This window comes from Tamandua tetradactyla, chromosome X (assembly GCF_023851605.1).
Source record: "Tamandua tetradactyla isolate mTamTet1 chromosome X, mTamTet1.pri, whole genome shotgun sequence".
Classification (NCBI taxonomy): domain Eukaryota; kingdom Metazoa; phylum Chordata; class Mammalia; order Pilosa; family Myrmecophagidae; genus Tamandua; species Tamandua tetradactyla.
Genome location: NC_135353.1, coordinates 72,960,587 through 72,981,091, shown reverse-complemented (window position 1 = coordinate 72,981,091; position 20,505 = coordinate 72,960,587). Strand labels below are relative to the sequence as shown.

The 20,505-nt window shown below is 38.7% G+C and overlaps 2 protein-coding genes across 7 annotated transcripts in view; one reads left to right on the top strand and one right to left on the bottom strand.

The window, feature by feature from the left end:
- The window catches only part of LOC143670601 (uncharacterized), a 144,768-nt gene extending 141,725 nt beyond the window's left edge, over nt 1-3,043 (bottom strand). For all 3 annotated transcript variants that reach the window (XR_013169408.1, XR_013169409.1, XM_077145481.1), the window contains exon 1: nt 2,670-3,043. The gene's annotated coding sequence lies outside the window, so the exon portion shown is untranslated. The remainder of the gene's footprint in view (nt 1-2,669) is intronic.
- A 34-nt stretch (nt 3,044-3,077) lies between these two features.
- Nucleotides 3,078-20,505, top strand: part of CSTF2 (cleavage stimulation factor subunit 2) — a 42,338-nt gene continuing 24,910 nt past the window's right edge. For 3 of the 4 annotated variants that reach the window (XM_077145478.1, XM_077145479.1, XM_077145477.1), the window contains exons 1-7: nt 3,078-3,205; nt 4,206-4,284; nt 4,628-4,797; nt 5,501-5,637; nt 7,233-7,352; nt 7,468-7,605; nt 11,957-12,080. In XM_077145478.1, coding sequence (XP_077001593.1) covers nt 3,148-3,205; nt 4,206-4,284; nt 4,628-4,797; nt 5,501-5,637; nt 7,233-7,352; nt 7,468-7,605; nt 11,957-12,080 — 826 coding nt within the window. In that variant the 5' untranslated portion in view covers nt 3,078-3,147. The remainder of the gene's footprint in view (nt 3,206-4,205; nt 4,285-4,627; nt 4,798-5,500; nt 5,638-7,232; nt 7,353-7,467; nt 7,606-11,956; nt 12,081-20,505) is intronic. The other variant, XM_077145480.1, reaches the window with a different exon arrangement.

Below are 20,505 nucleotides of genomic sequence, written 5' to 3'. Positions count from 1 at the left end.
TATCAAGGTGAGCCTGATCCTATCAAAAGCCCTTTCAAAGCAGAGTTTTCTCTGACTGGCCATAGAAGTCAGATTCAAAGTACTAAAAGGATTTGACAGCCATTGCTAGCTCTGAAATGCAGACGCTCACATACAAAGACCAAAAACAGGCTCTAGGAGCTAGCTGAGGCAGCATGGAAACAAGGACCTCAGTCCTACAACTACAAAGATTTGAATTCTGTGAACAACAAAGAGCTTGGAAGCTGATTCTTCCTGAGAGTTCAAATAAGAGCCCTACATCTTTTTTTGTTTTGTTTTGTTTTGTTGTTGCTGTGGTTTTATTAATAAAACCAATCAACATACAATATGAACATTCTGTTTTTCATCACATAGTTGTATATTCATCATTATGATCATTTCTCAGAACATTTGCATCACTTCAGAAAAAGAAATAAAAAGAAAACAAAGAAATTCATACATATCTTACCCCTTACCCCTTCCTTTCATTGATCACTAGCATTTCAATCTAAATATATTTTAACATTTGTTCCCCCTATTATTCATCTTTATTCCGTATGTTTTACTCATCTGTTGATAAGGTAGATAAAAGAAGCATCAGACACAAGGTTTTCACAATCACACAGTCACATTGCAAAAGCTATATCACTGTACAATCATCTTCAAGAAACATGGCTATTGGAACACAGCTCTACATTTTCAGGCAGTTTTCTCCAGCCTCTCTGTTACACCTTAACTAAAAAGGTGATATCTATTTAATGCATAAGAATAACCTCCAGGATAATATCTCGACTCTGTTTGTAATCTCTCAGCTGTTGATGCTTTATTTTGTCTCATTTCACTCTTCTCCCTTTTGGTCAAGAAGATTTTCTCAATCCCTTGATGCTGAGTTCCAGCTCATTCTAGGATTTCCGTCCCACGTTACCAGGAAGGTTTACACCCCTGGGAGTCATGTTCCACCTAGAGAGGAGGGGGGCAGTGAGCTTGCTTGTGGTGTTGGCTGAAAGAGGCCACAACTGAGCAACAAAAGAGGTTCTCTTGGGGGTGACTCTTAGGTTTAATTTTAAGTAGGCTTAGCCTATCCTTTGCGTGGTTAAGTTTCATATGAACAAACCCCAGGATTGGGGAGAGCCTTACATTTTGACTTCAACCTTCTGAGACCCTAAACAGCGAACCCAGTCAAGCCTAAACGGACTTCTAACATACAAAACTATGAGCTAACAAATGAGCGTTATTTTAAGCAGCTAAATTTGTGGTACTTTGTAACACAACAATAGAAAACCAATACAATAGAGACATAGCAAATGCTCAATAAATGTTCATTTTTTTACTACGGATTCATTGGGATCAGTCACAGAGCCGTGAGAAGACTAAAATGTAAGTTATCTATGCAAGACTGGCAATCCAGAGGCCATTTAGTCTCATATTGCTGATACTAACAAGGGTACTAAAATTGCACTGTTTCTCAAGCGGAGAAACGTTATTAGCATTTAGTGGAGAGAGGGATTCACTGTATAGAACTGCTCTGGATATTGCAATATATTTATGACCTCTGGCTGCTTTCTCCCTCCAAAAAAGCGTCCCCCCACTAACGGCAATAACTAAAAACATTCCCATACATTTCCAAATACCCTCCCCAACAAGGGATGGTTCTGGGTCTACTACTGCAGAAAATTTTATAACAAAGCACAACTGTCATAAATGTTGCCATAAAAGTAGTACCTCAATATACAATGTTGCACAAATTGTCTGACCCTAAGAATCACCCGGGGTACTTGTTTTAAAATAAGGTTCCTCCCTGTAATCTTATTCCACAGGTTTGGGGTGGAGCCCTAGGAATCTCTATTCTTAGTAAAGCACCCCAGGTAAATCTTTTTCATGGATGTTTGGGAAACACTAGATTAGAAATATATTCTGCCATAAATGCATTTTTCAAAACTTTAGCACACTAGGAAAATTGACTCACTCCAAGGCTCTTTAAATCTGTCTTTTACAGAGCTGTAAACCTAGTTTTGGATTATTCTATTACAAAGGTGTTCTCTTGGTCACACAAAATTGAAAATGGGACCCAAAGTTATGGAAGTGGGAGAACTCTTCCAAAACTTTCTAAATTTATCAGAATCGCTACTTGAAACGACGCGGTAAATGGTGTGAAGGCGCACTTTTCCAACTATTTCTCTTCCTTCAAGCAAGGACCTACACACATACACAAACACTCCTAATATATGTTATTAATTTTAAAAGCATATGTCTCAAATTCTGTAGATATTTTACCAGCTCTCCCTTCCTTTTCTGAGACAGAAAATTCATCAAAGCAATCTTGACTCCTTCCTTTTTTTCTCTCCTAACTCCATTCTCTTCAGTTACCCTCCTGTGGATTTCCTCCGACCCAGACAGGTTTTGTCTTCCTGTGGGGTGGCAACGACTAGTCCTGCAAGCCATATTTCAGGAGTTTTCGGGAACCAGAGATCAGCCAGTGATGTTTTCCGTTCTGTTTCCAAAACTCTACTGCCAAAGTCCTTCGCCTGCCCCCACCCCCCATCAAGCACGTGGAGCTACGAGAGCGCAGACTGTTCTCACTTCACCTTCCCATCTCCTGATCTATCCTGGTGCCCTGACGGTGAATGCCCTTGATTCTCATTTTCTTGCCGGACAAAACTATCTCTCCTCACCTCACTGCAGATACAGCTTCAGCAAAATCACAGTGTGCCTGCCGCTGAGGCGGGAGCAAACATTTCCTTCTCTCAATCAGGCGGAACTAAAATGAAATTTCCCTGGTATTGGCAAAGGACTTCCCTGACACCGTGGTAAAGCCGCTGACGCCATTTTTATTGCGGGCAAAGATTACTTGCGTCAGCGAAGGAGAAAATTAATAATAACAGGAACTTCTACGAACTAAAAGCCTTCAAATTAGCCTGGATCCGGCTCAGAAGGGAGTTATTACTAGGCGACAGTCTTCGCGGAGGGAGTTTTGCTCTTGTAGGCTTAACACGCTCCTACGGCGACGAAACGTCGCACAGGGAAGGGATCTTGCCTGCATCCGGCCTAGGCGCTTCCGGTTCTTGCGCCGTACGGAAGCATAGTCAACTCTGAGTTCACGCGCCGTACGGAAGTGTGCTGCAGCGCACCGGAAGCCGCCGGAAGAGAGCCATGGCGGGTTTGACTGTACGAGATCCTGCGGTGGACCGTTCGCTACGTTCTGTGTTTGGTGAGGGAATTCATTGGAGCCAGGCATCGGGGAGGTGCAGAAAGTGGCAGAGGGCGGCGAGGAACACCCCCAGCACCTCATGAATCGCCGCAAGAGCCGGTGATGGGTCGGTCATAGAGCTCCACCTGTCCCTGTGGGACGGCAAACCTGGTGGACTCGTGGGCAGAGATGCTCCTCTTTCCCCGAGGTCCCGCAACCTTTCTGCGATGTTGTTAGATGAGCGTTGAGCTTCTGTGCGTTTCTCCTTTAATGAACTTAAATTATTTATCTAGAAGCGAGGATGCATAGCGACAGTCTCATTGTCCAATACTACTTCTCATCCCCTATCCCAGAATACACATTACATGCTGAGTGGTATCCCTATGTCCACTTCCCGCCTTCTCATAAGGGCTTTCATCCTCCGCTTCTAACGATAACATTTTAGTTCATCGATGGTGGTAGCGGCCACCTGGCGTCTTGAGGCGGACTATAAATGAATGAATGAACGAGTAAGAGCTCAAAGAGGATCGAATGTATTCTGAGAAATTTTTTCGGCCGAAATAAGTCTTTCTTCAAAGTTATGAGTGGTGATTTTAAAGCACCTTTTGAAAGAGTGGCGAAACAGTTCAGAATAATGTTTAAACATTTTTGGTCATTCTCCCGTGTGTTTATGAATGTGGAAATACGAACAGTTGAGCCTGTTTGAAAAAATATAATATTGATATTTTTAGTAGCTATTGGGTGGGGGATCAGATTGCAGACCTTCAGGTAAACACTTATGCTAAGTATTTTCACCAAAGTTAAGGAAATTTTAAAACTTGTCAGATCAGTTAGAACTAATACTTAGGAGTACCTACACCTTTTGTATTTAGTGTCCTTAGCGATTTTTTTTACCTTGTCAAGAGTACGTGGTACTGGAATTTGGGGAACACTGTATTCATTGAAGTAGATTCTTTATAGTGTTTACTTTCTCACTAACTATCATGGTTACAAAGATAGAATTTTAATCTTTCTTTCTTAGTGGGAAACATTCCTTATGAAGCCACTGAAGAGCAGTTAAAGGACATCTTTTCTGAGGTTGGACCTGTTGTTAGTTTCAGGTGAGGGCCCCTTTTATTTCTTGGTGGGAAGGTTCTTAAAAATTGCCACAAATTTCACCCTTAGAAAAAATGGCAAGTTGTTTTACTGGTGACTTTTCATGTGTATTTTTTCTGTTAACAGCTTTATTGATATAATTAATATACCATGTAATTTGATGCATGCTTTCCTAAAAGATATGTGTATTTTTTAATTTAAAAAGAAAGTTAAAAAAGATTTCAGTGAAGCAAAGTCAGAATTATTAAATTTTATCCTTTAGTGAGCCAAATTAGAACATGAAAATGTTAGCAAGAACCCTGTATGTGTACATAACATGTGTGTTCAATACTTGGTTCTGCTCTCTAGGTTGGTATATGATAGGGAAACAGGAAAACCAAAGGGTTATGGCTTCTGTGAATACCAAGACCAGGAGACAGCCCTTAGTGCGATGCGGAACCTGAATGGACGTGAGTTCAGTGGAAGAGCACTTCGAGTGGACAATGCTGCTAGTGAGAAGAACAAGGAAGAGCTAAAGAGTGAGTATAAACCCAAGTTGTATGCAGGATGAGTTTATAAGATATTACAATGAAGATTTTTCTGTTTATGGTATATTCTAGAATATGCTGAAATGGTTAGCCACACAGTTTCTTTACTTGATCAATCTGAGATACCTAAATTAGGGATGTGTGTATCTTTGAGAAACAAGCTAAAGTTGACTTTGGAAGTCCTTCAGTTGCCAAGGAGTTGATTTCCAGTTGAAGATGAATTTAATTCAGGCACACTAAGCCATCAGTAGTGCTAACCATGTTGTTAGTGCTTGCTACTCCTTATTACCATGTTGCCAAATCTGTAATTGATGGGGTACTAAGGCATTTTTATGGCTTTTTTCATGAAGTGATAGATGCAGAAATTCCATTTTGAAATGAGCATCTTTTTCTGTTTAAACCTTTTGCCTCTGAAATGTTCTGTCAAAAGAAGTTGATATGCCTAGGTTCCTAACCTAGGTTAACATTGTCTGTCTTTGTGATCCTGTTCTCAGCTTTCCTCTGAGAGCAGAAAATACACTTTGTCACTTTCTCCATAGAAATAAGAGACTTGCAAATTAACTATTTCTCAGCTCTAGAGAATGTTAAAGTTATTGAATAGTCCTTACAGCAGCCCTGGAATGTAGATATTTGAAATGATTTAGCCCTTTATTTTGTCTCTTTAACTTTCTCCTTGTACTTTCTTCCTCATCAGGCCTTGGCACTGGTGCTCCTGTCATTGAGTCACCTTATGGAGAGACCATCAGTCCTGAAGATGCTCCTGAGTCCATTAGCAAAGCAGTTGCCAGTCTTCCACCAGAACAGATGTTTGAGCTGATGAAACAAATGAAGGTGGGAGGAGGCAATAGGTTATGAATAAATCAGATCCTCTCAGATTTTTAAGGAGTAATTAATAAACTTAGTGGAAATGATTCCCACATCTTAAAAGAATATAACTTATGAGAAGAGCTTAATTGAACACCGTAAGTACATGGAACCTTGAGTAGGGCATGACATTTTGTAGGTTTGTCCAGAGTGATGCCCCGATAAAGCCCAGAGTGATTTGAACAGTGAATAAAGAAGTATTTGCCAAGTCCCCTTGGGGGAATGGTGAGAAAGGGGGAAAATTCAACTTCCCCAAGTGGAGAATTCTTAATATTCTCACAAGCAGTGAGGACAACCAAAGCAATAGGCTGAGCCCCCAATCTTGGGGTTTGTTCGTATGAAATTTAACCCCGCAAAGGATAGGCTAAGCCTACTTAAAATTAGGCCTAAGAGTCACCCCCAAGAGAACCTCTTCCGTTGCTCAGATGTGGCCTCTCTCTCTCAGCCAACACGACAAGCAAGCTTACTGCCCTCCCTCTCTCTACATGGGACATGACTCCCAGGGGTGTAAACCTTCCTGGCAAAATGGGACAGAAATCCTAGAATGAGCTGGGACTCAGCATCAGGGGATTGAGAAAACCTCCTAGACCAAAAGGGGGAAGAGAGAAATGAGACAAAATAAAGTGTCAATGGCTGAGAGATTCCAAGCATAGTCAAGAGGTTATCCTAGAGGTTATTCTTATGCATTAAATGGATATCACCTGTTTAGTTAAGGTGTAACATAGAGGCTGGAGGGAACTGCCTGAAAATGTAGAGCTGTGCTCTGGTGGCCATGTTTCTTGAAGATAATTGTATGATGATATGGCTGTTGCAGTGTGACTGTGTGGTTGTGAGAGCCTTGTGTCTGATGCTCCTTTTGTCTTCCTTTTGGACAGATCAGTGAAACATGGATTAAAAATGAATAAATAATAGGGGGAACAAATGTTAAAATAAATTTAGTAGATTGAAATACTAGTGATCAATGAAAGGGAGGGGTCAGGGGTATGGTATGTATGAATTTTTTTCTGTTTTCTTTTTATTTCTTCTTTTTCTGAATTGATGCAAATGTTCTAAGAAATGATCATGGTGATGAATATACAACTTTGTGATGATATTGTGAGTCATTGATTATATAACAAGAATGGAATGATCATATGGTAAGAATGTTTGTGTTTGTATGTGAATATGTTTCATAAATAAAAAAACAAAAGGTATGCCTATGGACCACCATTTCCTGCACTTTCAATATCGCATATTTACGAAGAGTATTTCACATTTTGTGCAAAGACTTTCCTTTTTTGTAGACGAAAAACATATGTATGTAAACAACTTGGCTGGCTTTTTCTGGCCCATAGAAATCAAATGTAGATATTTTCCCCCCAAGTTACTATATTATCGTATTTGAAATGCCTCTTCCCTCTCTTGCCTGCCATGATTGAGATTTTGTGTGCTTTGCAAGAACTGATGATAGCTTAAAGAGCCTCTTGAATATTACATTTCTCAAATGGTAGTAACTCTAAATCACTGTCGATCTACAAGTTGTAAGTTTTAAAACTAATGCTGAAACGTGCATATCTTCACAGCTTTGTGTCCAGAATAGTCCCCAGGAAGCACGGAACATGTTGCTTCAGAACCCTCAACTGGCTTATGCCTTGTTGCAAGCACAGGTGGTGATGAGAATTGTAGATCCAGAGATTGCGCTGGTGAGTGCTTCTGGTTCTTTTGTGGAAATGATAGGATAAACCTTGGGTGGAATAGGGACTGCCTGATTGCCTTATTAAATGGCCACCTCATAGATTTGCCTTTTGTACTTTTCAGAAAATTCTACATCGCCAGACAAATATCCCAACGCTGATTGCAGGCAATCCTCAGCCAGTCCATGCTGCTGGGCCTGGCCCAGGATCCAATGTGTCAATGAACCAGCAAAATCCTCAGGCCCCTCAGGCCCAGCCTTTGGTAGGGTTTTACCCCTTAATGTTCCTTTTGTGTCTTAGAATGTCATTTCTTTTTAGGAGGATATGTTGGGAGAAGAATGGTCAGGAACCAGAGATGATAATTTCAATTTCCAAGCATAAAAGCAATTTCAGGTTTCAGAATACATAGCATCTGAATGAATATAGATTCGGTTCCAGGTTTATAAAACGAAGAGAGATCTTCCTGTATGCCCTTTTGTAAAGTTAACGTCATGTGTGTATGCACATGTACCTGCTTGGTGCTGTGATTTACAGTTTGTTATTCCATATACAATACCTCATTTAATCTTCACAGCAATTGTATAGGGTTGGTACTCATACTATCTCCATTCTTACTGATGATAAAAGTAAAGCTCAGTTTCCAAGAATAACACAAAACCCTGAAGTCATAAAAGAAAATATTGATACATTTGAAAACTGAAAATTTCTGAATGGAAAAAAGAGATAAATGCCAAAGACACATGACAAACTGGAAAAAAGTATTTGCCACACATGATGGATAACAGGCGAGTTACCTCAATAATGATCCCTTAGAAGTGTTCAACAATGTCATTGCCACATAATTTACTATTAATGAAAAATTAGAAACATCTTAAGGGTACTTGTTCCAGTTTGCTAGCTGCCGGAATGCAATATACCAGAAACGGAATGGCTTTTAAAAAGGGAAATTTAATGAGTTGCTAGTTTAAAGATCTAAGGCTGAGAAAATGTCCCAATTAAAACAAGTCTATAGAAATGTCCAATCAAAGGCATCTGGGGAAAGATACCTTGGTTCAAGAAGGCCGATGAAGTTCAGGGTTTCTCTCTCATCTGGAAAGGCACATGGCGAACGCAGTCAGGGCTTCTCTCTCAGCTGGAAGGGCACATGGCAGACACAGCGTCATCTGCTAGCTTACTCTCCTGGCTTCTGGTTTCATGAAGCTCCCCGGGAGGCATTTCCCTTCTTCATCTCCAAAGGTCGCTGGCTGGTGGACTCTCTGCTTTGTGGTGCTGCAGCATTCTCTGCTCTCTCTGAGTCTCTCTGAATCTCTAAAATGTTTCCTCTTTTATAGGACTTCAGAAACTAATCAAGACCCACTCAGATGGGTGGAGACATGTCATCCCCTAATCCAGTTTAACAACCGTTCTTAACTAAATCTCATCAACCAGGGAGATGATCCCATCACAGTCCCAAATACACAGCATTGAATAGAGACTATTCTACCTTTAAGAAATGGGATCCATATTAAAACATGGCTTTTCTTAGGGGGCATATTTCCTTTCAAACCAGCACATTCCACCCTCTGGCCTCTAAAAAAGACATGTTTTTCCCATATACAAAATACATTAATTTCATAACAATATCAGACATCCTTAAACCTTTCAGTAGCAATACAAACAAAGTATCAAATTAGAGACAGTATAAAATCTCATCAAATCAGTTACAGGCATGGTCTGTCCTAAGGCAAAATTTTCTCCATTTGCTCTGGACCTTTGAAAACTCATGACAAGTTATTTGCTGCCAACATACAAAGAAGGAACATTCACAGGATACATAGACACATTTCCATAGGGAGGAAGGAACACAGGGGTCACTGGACCCATACAGTTTCGAAAACCCGCAGGGCAAAGTCCATTAGATTTCAAAGTCTGAGAGTCATTTATCCTCAGGGCTTTAGAAAGTGGCAGTCCCACCCTTTCCAAATGCCTACGCCTGCCTCTCTCTGAATGCAGCCTTGGGGGATATTGGGGAGACCACCTTTTTCTCGGCTCCACCCTCTCCAAGCATTGGGGCCACACCCGGGCTCTCTGCCATCTCCGGGGCACACGCTCAACCCCTCCATGTGGTGGCAGCCAGGCTCCCCCCAAACCCCAAGGAATGTGCTTCACCTTCTCCAAGGCCTGAGGCGGCATGACTCTTCCACTGCAACGAGGTGGAAGGCCCATTCTCTGCCTTTGGGGCAAACTCACCCTCTCCACGGGCTTGGTAGTTGCTAGAATGCAATATACCAGAAAAGGAATGGCTTTTAACAAGGGGAATTTAATGAGTTGCTAGTTTACAGATCTAAGGCCGAGAAAATGTCCCAATTAAAACAAGTCTATAGAAATGTCCAATCAAAGGCATCCGGGGAAAGATACCTTGGTTCAAGAAGGCCGATGAAGTTCAGGGTCTCTCTCTCAAGTGAGACGGCACATGGTGAACACAGTCAGGGCTTCTCTCTCAGCTGGAAGGGCGCATGGCAAATACGGCATCATCTGCTAGCTTTCTCTCCTGGCTTCCTATTTCGTGAAGCTCCCCGGGAGGCGTTTTCCTTCTTCATCTCCAAAGGTCGCTGGCTGGTGGACTCTCTGCTTCATGGTGCTGCAGCATTCTCTGCTCTCTCTGAGTCTCTCTCTCCAAAATGTTTCCTCTTTTATAGGACTTCAGAAACTAATCAAGACCCACTCAGATGGGTGGAGACATGTCATCCCCTAATCCAGTTTAACAACCGTTCTTAACTAAATCTCATCAACCAGGGAGATGATCCCATCACAGTCCCAAATACACAGCATTGAATAGAGACTATTCTACCTTTAAGAAATGGGATCCATATTAAAACATGGCTTTTCTTAGGGGGCATACTTCCCTTCAAACCAGCACAGTACTGCAACAGAAGAGTGGTTAAACCATGGTGTGTTTCTCTAATGGAATACCCTACAACAGTTAAAATGAATTAACTATATGTGTTAATAGAAATGACTCTCAAAAACAATTCCATACAGCAGTTAAGATGAACTAGGCTACATGGTACCAACACAGAACTCATAAACATATGAATACCAAACAGAAGTGAGAATAAGTGAATATGGAAGCATTCCCAAAATGTGAGATATATATATCAGCATAAATCCCAAAAACATTGAGTTACAGAAGTATACATTCAGGATGCAATGATTTATGTACAATTTTGAAACATCTATAGGAATTCTTAATGGCTGTCTAGGGAGGAAGAGGGAGTATAGGATGCATTTGGGGAAGTTTACATAGAAATTTCAGTTGGATATATATTTTATTTCCTAAACAGTATGGTTATTTTATTTTCTGTGTCTCATAGAATTTGGAATTTTTCATAATAACAAAAAGGCCTCCTATGAATTAGCAAGAAAATTGCCAGTATCTCAGTAGAAAAGTGGACAAATGACAAACTCTTCACAAAAGTGGAAATACTAGTATATATTAAATATATGAAAAGGCAATTAACCTCAATATAAGCTAAATATAAGCAGAAACTACAATGAGCCACCATGTTTCCCTTATCAGATTGACAAAGGTAAACAACTTGGATTGTACAAGGTATACGTATAGAGTAGAGGTCAGAGCAGGCTTTTTCTGTAAGTGGTCAGATAGTAAATATCTTTTGCCTTATAGGCCATGCTGTCTGTCATCACTATTCAACTCTGCCAGAGTAGGGCAAAGCAGCCATAGATAATACATAAAATTTTATAAAATCAGCAGGTCAAATTTGGCCATGGGCCATACTTTGCCAATTCCTGCTCTAAGTAAATAAATACTTTTTAAAAGTAGAAAGGAGTAAACTAAGGCTGAGAGAAGTTAACTAGTCCAAAACAAAACAACTTGAAATGATAAGTCCAGGATTTGAACCTGATTTTGTCCGATCTGATAGCCTGTTTTCTGTTAAACATCTCATTATGTGGTTACCTCTTCTGTTTTAAAGTTTATTATCTGAGTATAATTTTTTTTATAACCTGCCTCTTATTATTTATGTATTGTGCTCTTTCTGTTCCAAGGGGCTATTCAGTTCTCTGGGGGAACACACAGGTGAAGAAATAACATCCCCTTGGAGCTTTAATGTAACATTTTTTAAAAAATCACATTTCCCCAAAATGAGAGTTATGTCTGAGGACAGAGATGAAAAAGATTGGTTAAATAAAAATTTTTTTCATCTTAAAAATGTAGACAACCAAGCAGTCGCTTTAAAAAAAAATAAGTCCCAGTTTCCTCTTTTTCTTCTTGAATTCAAGGCACTTGTTTTTTAAACTCTTTATTGCCAGGCCCCAATCATGAAGTCAACAATAGGTGCTACACCCATAAGACTTGGCAATCTCTACATTTAGAATATGCTCCATCTTAACCATGTTATATATAACCAGGCTCATCACATGTATTGCACCTTGCTTCTGTGGAATTCAAAGTGTGTTGTAAATGTAATGCTGCGTACAAAATGCTATACAAAAAGAATGTTTCATAAATATTTGGGGAGTGTCAATTTGAAGAGGATTTAAAGGTCCTGGAATACTTGGGGTACTGAATCTCCATAGAGGCAGGTACATACTCTGGTTTTTCTCTTGGTCAGGGTGGAATGCATGTCAATGGTGCTCCTCCTCTGATGCAAGCTTCTATGCAGGGTGGAGTTGCAGCACCAGGGCAAATACCAGCTACTGTACCAGGACCTGGCCCTGGTTCCTTAGCTCCTGGAGGTAAGTTTTATTTTGTGTCTTCACCATTTCAGTATTTCATTAAACTTTTGTTATAGCAGATGCCACGGTATTGCCAAATTATTATGTGGTAATATGATTTTAATATAAAGTTAATATACTGCTAGAAAGTATATATCCTAGGTGGAGGAGATAGTTGGCTTCTTATATACAAATTACGTATGTCTGATTAAAAGGGCAGGGAAAGGAACAATAAAGTAGAAAAGTACAGTAAAAAATTAATGAAGGGGAAAATGAAGTTAATGGAAACTTGGCCAAATGAGCAAAAATAGAGAAAAGGAAACAGCAACATAAAACAAGTAATAAACGTAGAGTATGATTGAAGGAATAAAATCTAGTTGTCATTTCACTACATGTGAATGAACCAATTCTCTATTAAGAACCAGAAAATCTTAGATTAGGTTAAAAAGCACATGAATAAAACAGACATATATGCTCATTTTAAATTTTATATTTGAACAGTCATAAAACTGCGTCTCAATAAATTTAGTCAGCCGAACATAGCATAATGAAAGGAAGAGAATTCTAAAAACTGCATTCTCTTCCTGGACCATGCACCAAAAAAAAAAAACCTACATTCTCATTGAAACTGTATAGACAGACGAATATTGCTATTACATTTATAACTTTCCATAGTTCAACAATCATAACAAAGTTATGAGTGAAATGATTCCCCATAGTAAATGCCTGTATGAACACTTTGAACAAATAAAGTGTATATCAACATTAAAACTTGTAATACAATAGATTTGCTTCTTTTTTTTTTATTTTTTTTTTAATTTTTCTTTTTTTCTTTTTTTATTAATTAAAAAAATAATTAACAAAACAATTAGAAATCATTCCAATCTACCTGTACAATCAGTAATTCTTAATAATATCACATAGTTGCATATTCATCATTTCTTAGTACATTTGCATCGATTTAGAAAAAGAAATAAAAAGACAACAGAATAAGAATTAAAACAATAATAGAAAGAAAAAGAAAAAAAAAAACAAAAAACCTATACCTCACATGCAGCTTCATTCAGTGTTTTAACATAATTGCATTACAATTGGGTAGTATTGTGCTGTCCATTTCTGAGTTTTTATATCCAGTCCCGTTGTACAGTCTGTATCCCTTCAGCTCCAATTATCCCTTCTCTTTTTTTTTTTTTTTTAATTAACGGAAAAAAAGAAATTAACCCAACATTTAGAGATCATACCATTCTACATATGCAATCATTAATTCTTAACATCATCACATAGATGCATGATCATCATTTCTTAGTACATATGCATTGGTTTAGAAGAACTAGCAACATAACCGAAAAAGATATAGAATGTTAATATAGAGAAAAAAATAAAAGTAACAATAGTAAAATCAAAACAAAACAAAACAAAACAAAAACCTATAGCTCAGACGCAGCTTCATTCAGTGTTTTAACATGATTACTTTACAATTAGGTATTATTGTGCTGTCCATTTCTGAGTTTTTGTATCTAGTCCTGTTACACCGTCTGTATCCCTTCAACTCCAATTGGCCATTATCTTACCCTGTTTCTACCTCCTGCTGGACTCTGTTATCAAGGACATATTCCAAATTTATTCTCGAATGTCTGTTCACATCAGTGGGACCATACAGTATTTGTCCTTTAGTTTTTGGCTAGATTCACTCAGCATAATGTTCTCTAGGTCCATCCATGTTATTACATGCTTCATAAGTTTATCCTGTCTTAAAGCTGCATAGTATTCCATCGTATGTATATACCACAGTTTGTTTAGCCACTCTTCTGTTGATGGAGATTTCGGCTGTTTCCATCTCTTTGCAATTGTAAATAACGCTGCTATAAACATTGGTGTGCAAATGTCCGTTTGTGTCTTTGCCCTTAAGTCCTTTGAGTATATTCCCAGCAATGGTATTGCTGGGTCGTATGGCAATTCTATATTCAGCTTTTTGAGGAACCGCCAAACTGCCTTCCACAGTGGTTGCACCATTTGACATTCCCACCAACAGTGGATAAGTGTGCCTCTTTCTCCGCATCCTCTCCAGCACTTGTCATTTTCTGTTTTGTTGATAATGGCCATTCTGGTGGGTGTGAGATGATATCTCATTGTGGTTTTGATTTGCATTTCTCTAATGGCCAGGGACATTGAGCATCTCTTCATGTGCCTTTTGGCCATTTGTATTTCCTCTTCTGATAGGTGTCTGTTCAAGTCTTTTTCCCATTTTGTAATTGGGTTGGCTGTCTTTTTGTTGTTGAGATGAACAATCTCTTTATAAATTCTGGATACTAGACCTTTATCTGATATATCATTTCCAAATATTGTCTCCCATTGTGAAGGCTGTCTTTCTACTTTCTTGATGAAGTTCTTTGATGCACAAAAGTGTTTAATTTTGAGGAGTTCCCATTTATTTATTTCCTTCTTCAGTGCTCTTGCTTTAGGTTTAAGGTCCATAAAACCGCCTCCAGTTGTAAGATCCATAAGATATCTCCCAACATTTTCCTCTAACTGTTTTATGGTCTTAGACCTAATGTTTAGATCTTTGATCCATTTTGAGTTAACTTTTGTATAGGGTGTGAGAGATGGGTCTTCTTTCATTCTTTTGCATATGGATATCCAGTTCTCTAGGCACCATTTATTGAAGAGACTGCTCTGTCCCAGGTGAGTTGGCTTGACTGCCTTATCAAAGATCAAATGTCCATAGATGAGAGGGTCTATATCTGAGCACTCTATTCGATTCCATTGGTCGATATATCTATCTTTATGCCAATACCATGCTGTTTTGACCACTGTGGCTTCATAATATGCCTTAAAGTCAGGCAGCGTGAGACCTCCAGCTTCGTTTTTTTTCCTCAAGATGTTTTTAGCAATTCGGGGCACCCTGCCCTTCCAGATAAATTTGCTTATTGGTTTTTCTATTTCTGAAAAATAAGTTGTTGGGATTTTGATTGGTATTGCATTGAATCTGTAAATCAATTTAGGTAGGATTGACATCTTAACTATATTTAGTCTTCCAATCCATGAACACGGTATGCCCTTCCATCTATTTAGGTCTTCTGTGATTTCTTTTAGCAGTTTTTTGTCGTTTTCTTTATATAGGTTTTTTGTCTCTTTAGTTAAATTTATTCCTAGGTATTTTATTCTTTTAGTTGCAATTGTAAATGGGATTCGTTTCTTGATTTCCCCCTCAGCTTGTTCATTACTAGTGTATAGAAATGCTACAGATTTTTGAATGTTGATCTTGTAACCTGCTACTTTGCTGTACTCATTTATTAGCTCTAGTAGCTTTGTTGTGGATTTTTCCGGGTTTTCGACGTATAGTATCATATCGTCTGCAAACAGTGATAGTTTTACTTCTTCCTTTCCAATTTGGATGCCTTGTATTTCTTTTTCTTGTCTAATTGCTCTGGCTAGAACCTCCAACACAATGTTGAATAATAGTGGTGATAGTGGACATCCTTGTCTTGTTCCTGATCTTAGGGGGAAAGTTTTCAATTTTTCCCCATTGAGGATGATATTAGCTGTGGGTTTTTCATATATTCCCTCTATCATTTTAAGGAAGTTCCCTTGTATTCCTATCTTTTGAAGTGTTTTCAACAGGAAAGGATGTTGAATCTTGTCGAATGCCTTCTCTGCATCAATTGAGATGATCATGTGATTTTTCTGCTTTGATTTGTTGATATGGTGTATTACATTAATTGATTTTCTTATGTTGAACCATCCTTGCATACCTGGGATGAATCCTACTTGGTCATGATGTATAATTCTTTTAATGTGTTGTTGGATACGATTTGCTAGAATTTTATTGAGGATTTTTGCATCTGTATTCATTAGAGAGATTGGTCTGTAGTTTTCTTTTTTTGTAATATCTTTGCCTGGTTTTGGTATGAGGGTGATGTTGGCTTCATAGAATGAATTAGGCAGTTTTCCCTCCACTTCGATTTTTTTGAAGAGTTTGAGGAGAATTGGTACTAATTCTTTCTGGAACGTTTGGTAGAATTCACATGTGAAGCCATCTGGTCCTGGACTTTTCTTTTTAGGAAGCTTTTGAATGACTAATTCAATTTCTTTACTTGTGATTGGTTTGTTGAGGTCATCTATGTCTTCTTGAGTCGAAGTTGGTTGTTCATGTCTTTCCAGGAACCCGTCCATTTCATCTAAATTGTTGTATTTATTAGCGTAAAGTTGTTCATAGTATCCTGTTATTACCTCCTTTATTTCTGTGAGGTCAGTAGTTATGTCTCCTCTTCCATTTCTGATTTTATTTATTTGCATCCTCTCTCTTCTTCTTTTTGTCAATCTTGATAGGGGCCCATCAATCTTATTGATTTTCTCATAGAACCAACTTCTGGTCTTATTGATTTTCTCTACTGTTTTCATATTTTCAATTTCATTTATTTCTGCTCTGATCTTTGTTATTTCTTTCCTTTTGCTTGCTTTGGGGTTAGTTTGCTGTTCTTTCTCCAGTTCTTCCAATTGAACAGTTAATTCCTGCATTTTTGCCTTTTCTTCTTTTCTGATATAGGCATTTAGGGCAATAAATTTCCCTCTTAGCACTGCCTTTGCTGCATCCCATAAGTTTTGATATGTTGTGTTTTCATTTTCATTTGCCTCGAGGTATTTACTAATTTCTCTTGCAATTTCTTCTTTGACCCTCTCGTTGTTTAAGAGTGTGTTGTTGAGCCTCCAAGTATTTATGAATTTTCTGGCATTCCGCCTATTATTGATTTCCAACTTCATTCCTTTATGATCCGAGAAAGTGTTGTGTATGATTTCAATCTTTTTAAATTTGTTAAGACTTGCTTTGTGACCCAGAATATGGTCTATCCTTGAGAATGATCCATGAGCACTTGAAAAAAAGGTGTATCCTGCTGTTGTGGGATGTAATGTCCTATAAATGTCTGTTAAGTCTAGCTCCTTTATAGTAATATTCAGATTCTCTATTTCTTTATTGATCCTCTGTCTAGATGTTCTGTCCATTGATGAGAGTGGGGAATTGAAGTCTCCAACTATTATGGTATATGAGTCTATTTCCCTTTTCAGTGTTTGCAGTGTATTCCTCACGTATTTTGGGGCATTCTGGTTCGGTGCATAAATATTTATGATTGTTATGTCTTCTTGTTTAATTGTTCCTTTTATTAGTATATAGTGTCCTTCTTTGTCTCTTTTAACTGTTTTACATTTGAAGTCTAACTTGTTGGATATTAGTATAGCCACTCCTGCTATTTTCTGGTTGTTATTTGCATGAAATATCTTTTCCCAACCTTTCACTTTCAACCTATGTTTATCTTTGGGTCTAAGATGTGTTTCCTGTAGACAGCATATAGAAGGATCCTGTTTTTTAATCCATTCTGCCAATCTATGTCTTTTGATTGGGGAATTCAGTCCATTAACATTTAGTGTTATTACTGTTTGGATAATATTTTCCTCTGCCATTTTGCCTTTTGTATTATATATATCATATCTGACTTTCCTTGTTTCTACACTCTTCTCCATACCTCTCTCTTCTGTCTTTTCGGTTCTGACTCTAGTGCTCCTTTTAGTATTTCTTGCAGAGCTGGTCTCTTGGTCACAAATTCTCTCAGTGACTTTTTGTCTGAGAATGTTTTAATTTCTCCCTCATTTTTGAAGGACAATTTTGCTGGATATAGGAGTCTTGGTTGGCAGTTTTTCTCTTTTAGTAATTTAAATATATCATCCCACTGTCTTCTAGCCTCCATGGTTTCTGCTGAGAAATCTACACATAGTCTTATTGGGTTTCCCTTGTATGTGATGGATTGTTTTTCTCTTGCTGCTTTCAAGATCCTCTCTTTCTCTTTGACCTCTGACATTCTAACTAGTAAGTGTCTTGGAGAACACCTATTTGGGTCTAATCTCTTTGGGGTGCGCTGCACTTCTTGGATCTGTAATTTTAGGTCTTTCATAAGAGTTGGGAAATTTTCAGTGAAAATTTCTTCCATTAGTTTTTCTCCTCCTTTTCCCTTCTCTTCTCCTTCTGGGACACCCACAACACGTATATTTGTGCGGTTCATATTGTCCTTGAGTTCCCTGATACCCTGTTCAAATTTTTCCATTCTTTTCCCTATAGTTTCTGTTTGTTTTTGGAATTCAGATGTTCCATCCTCCAAATCACTAATTCTATCTTCTGTCTCTTTGAATCTATCATTGTAGGTATCCATTGTTTTTTCTATCTTTTCTACTTTGTCCTTCACTTCCATAAGTTCTGTGATTTGTTTCTTCAGTTTTTCTATTTCTTCTTTATGTTCAGCCCATGTCTTCTTCATGTCCTCCCTCAATTTATCGATTTCGTTTTTGAAGAGGTTTTCCATTTCTGTTCGTATATTTAGCATTAGTTGTCTCAGCTCCTGTATCTCATTTGAACTATTGGTTTGTTCCTTTGACTGGGCCATATTTTCAATTATTTGAGCGTGATCCGTTATCTTCAGTTGGCGTCTGCGCATTTAGACAGATTTTCCTGGGTATTGGATCCAAAAGTTTGGAAGATTTTTCTGTGAAATCTCTGGGTTCTGTTTTTCTTATCCTGCCCAATAGGTGGCGCTCGTGGCACACGTTTGTCTGCGGGTCCCACCAGTAAAAGGTGCTGTGGGACCTTAAACTTTGGAAAACTCTTGCCGTCCGGGGGGTTCGCTAGCCGAAACGGCTTGAGCCGGCCCGGGGTCCGAACGCAGGGAGGGTTGCTGGTCGCCGCAGCCCGGGAAAGAGCCCGTCCGAATTTCCTAGTCGGCCCTGGGCGACAAGCGTGGCGGGAGGGCGCCAGCGGCAGCGGCCCGCCCGGGAGAGTGCTCGTTCCCCGGGAGTCACGGGTTTGGAAGGGGCCTCCCCCACCCGTCACCGTTCTCCACGGCCTGGGGATTTCCGATCCAATTCTCTCAGTTCGTCCGGGGGGCTGCGCGTGGTGTGGGCGCCAGCCGCCTTGGTTTCAGGGGACCGCCTCTCCAATTCTCCCAGCCGGCCCGGGAAGGGGGAAGGGAGTAACTCCGGCCGCTTGCCGCCCCACCCAGTGAGACCCGCGCGCCTCGGTGGTCTCACCTGAGCTGCTTCTCTCAGCCAGCCAGCCGTTCCAGGATGGGGTACGCTGTCTTTTTTATCTCTGTTGTGGCTTTGGGCGCTTTCTGTATCGTTTCTACTCCCCTAGTTGCTGTCCTGGGGAAGAAACTAAGATCCGCGCGTCTTACTAAGCCGCCATCTTCCAGTAGATTTGCTTCTTGTTAATTTATTTGATCTAGATAACATTGACTGCAAAGCTACCCACAGGGGGGGGAATTTGATTCTAAATTGTTCTGTTTTGTGGAGAAACCCAGTCTCATAGAGCTTAGTTGACAAGAAATGGAAGAAGAGATTTTGAAAAAGTTTCAGCAAATTCAGAAAGCTAATTTATCCTATAGAGTTATAGTTAAATTGTCTTTCAGTAAAATAAATTGATTTAGTATTTTACACATTTTGGGATTATAGGTGCCTAACTAACTTTAAAATATCACATGTTGTAATGTGATCTTACTGTATGTAACAATTAGGCAGCCCATGAAATATGGGACTCATATGAGTTGAAAAATACCCAAACTAGTGTATACTCTATTCACTGAAACAAGTGCATTGATTACACACTTGGATGTCACAGCAATGTCAAATTGCTATAAAAGTTTCTAAATCTCTGCCCTCAATTTCTGTACTTATCTTGTCACAGACTGTTAACATAGAGTTCGTGGATCAGTACCATCTGTGGCCCACACTTTGAGAAGCATTGTGCTGGTGGACAAAAAATAAGTAAGGAAATAGAGCAATTAAATAATAGAATCAATAAACTTGATTTACTATATAAAGAGAGCCTTGTATATTTTGACTAGAGAATACACTTTTTTTCCAAATGACCATGGAACAGTTAAAAGAAAAAATATTGATTATATACCTAGCCATATGATAAAACCTTAATAAATTTAAAAAAGTAGAGATTTTACAGGCTACATCCTTTCATTATAAGTCAATAAAATTAGGAATAAATAATAAAAAAGTGACTGATGAAACCTTTACTTGGAAAATTAAAGAACATATACTAGATAAGCCTTGGATTAAAGGAGAAATAGAAAATTTACAGATGTTTTAAAGACAACAAAAAGTATACTTCATAAAAAGAAGTACAGCTCAGTGGCAGAATTCTTGCCTGCCATGCCAAAGATCTGGGTTCAATTCCCAGTGCCTGCCCATGCAAAAAACAAAAAAAAGAAGTACAGGAAATACTGAAAGCAATACCTGAAGGAAAATGAATATCCTTAAATGTCTATATTATTAAAGAGAAAAGGAACTCTAAGAACTAGTTTTAAGGTATAAGAAAAACAAAAAACCAGGAGAAACCAAGAAGAGTTAATGAAGATAAAAATTAAAAGTAAATGTAAATGAATTTAAATAA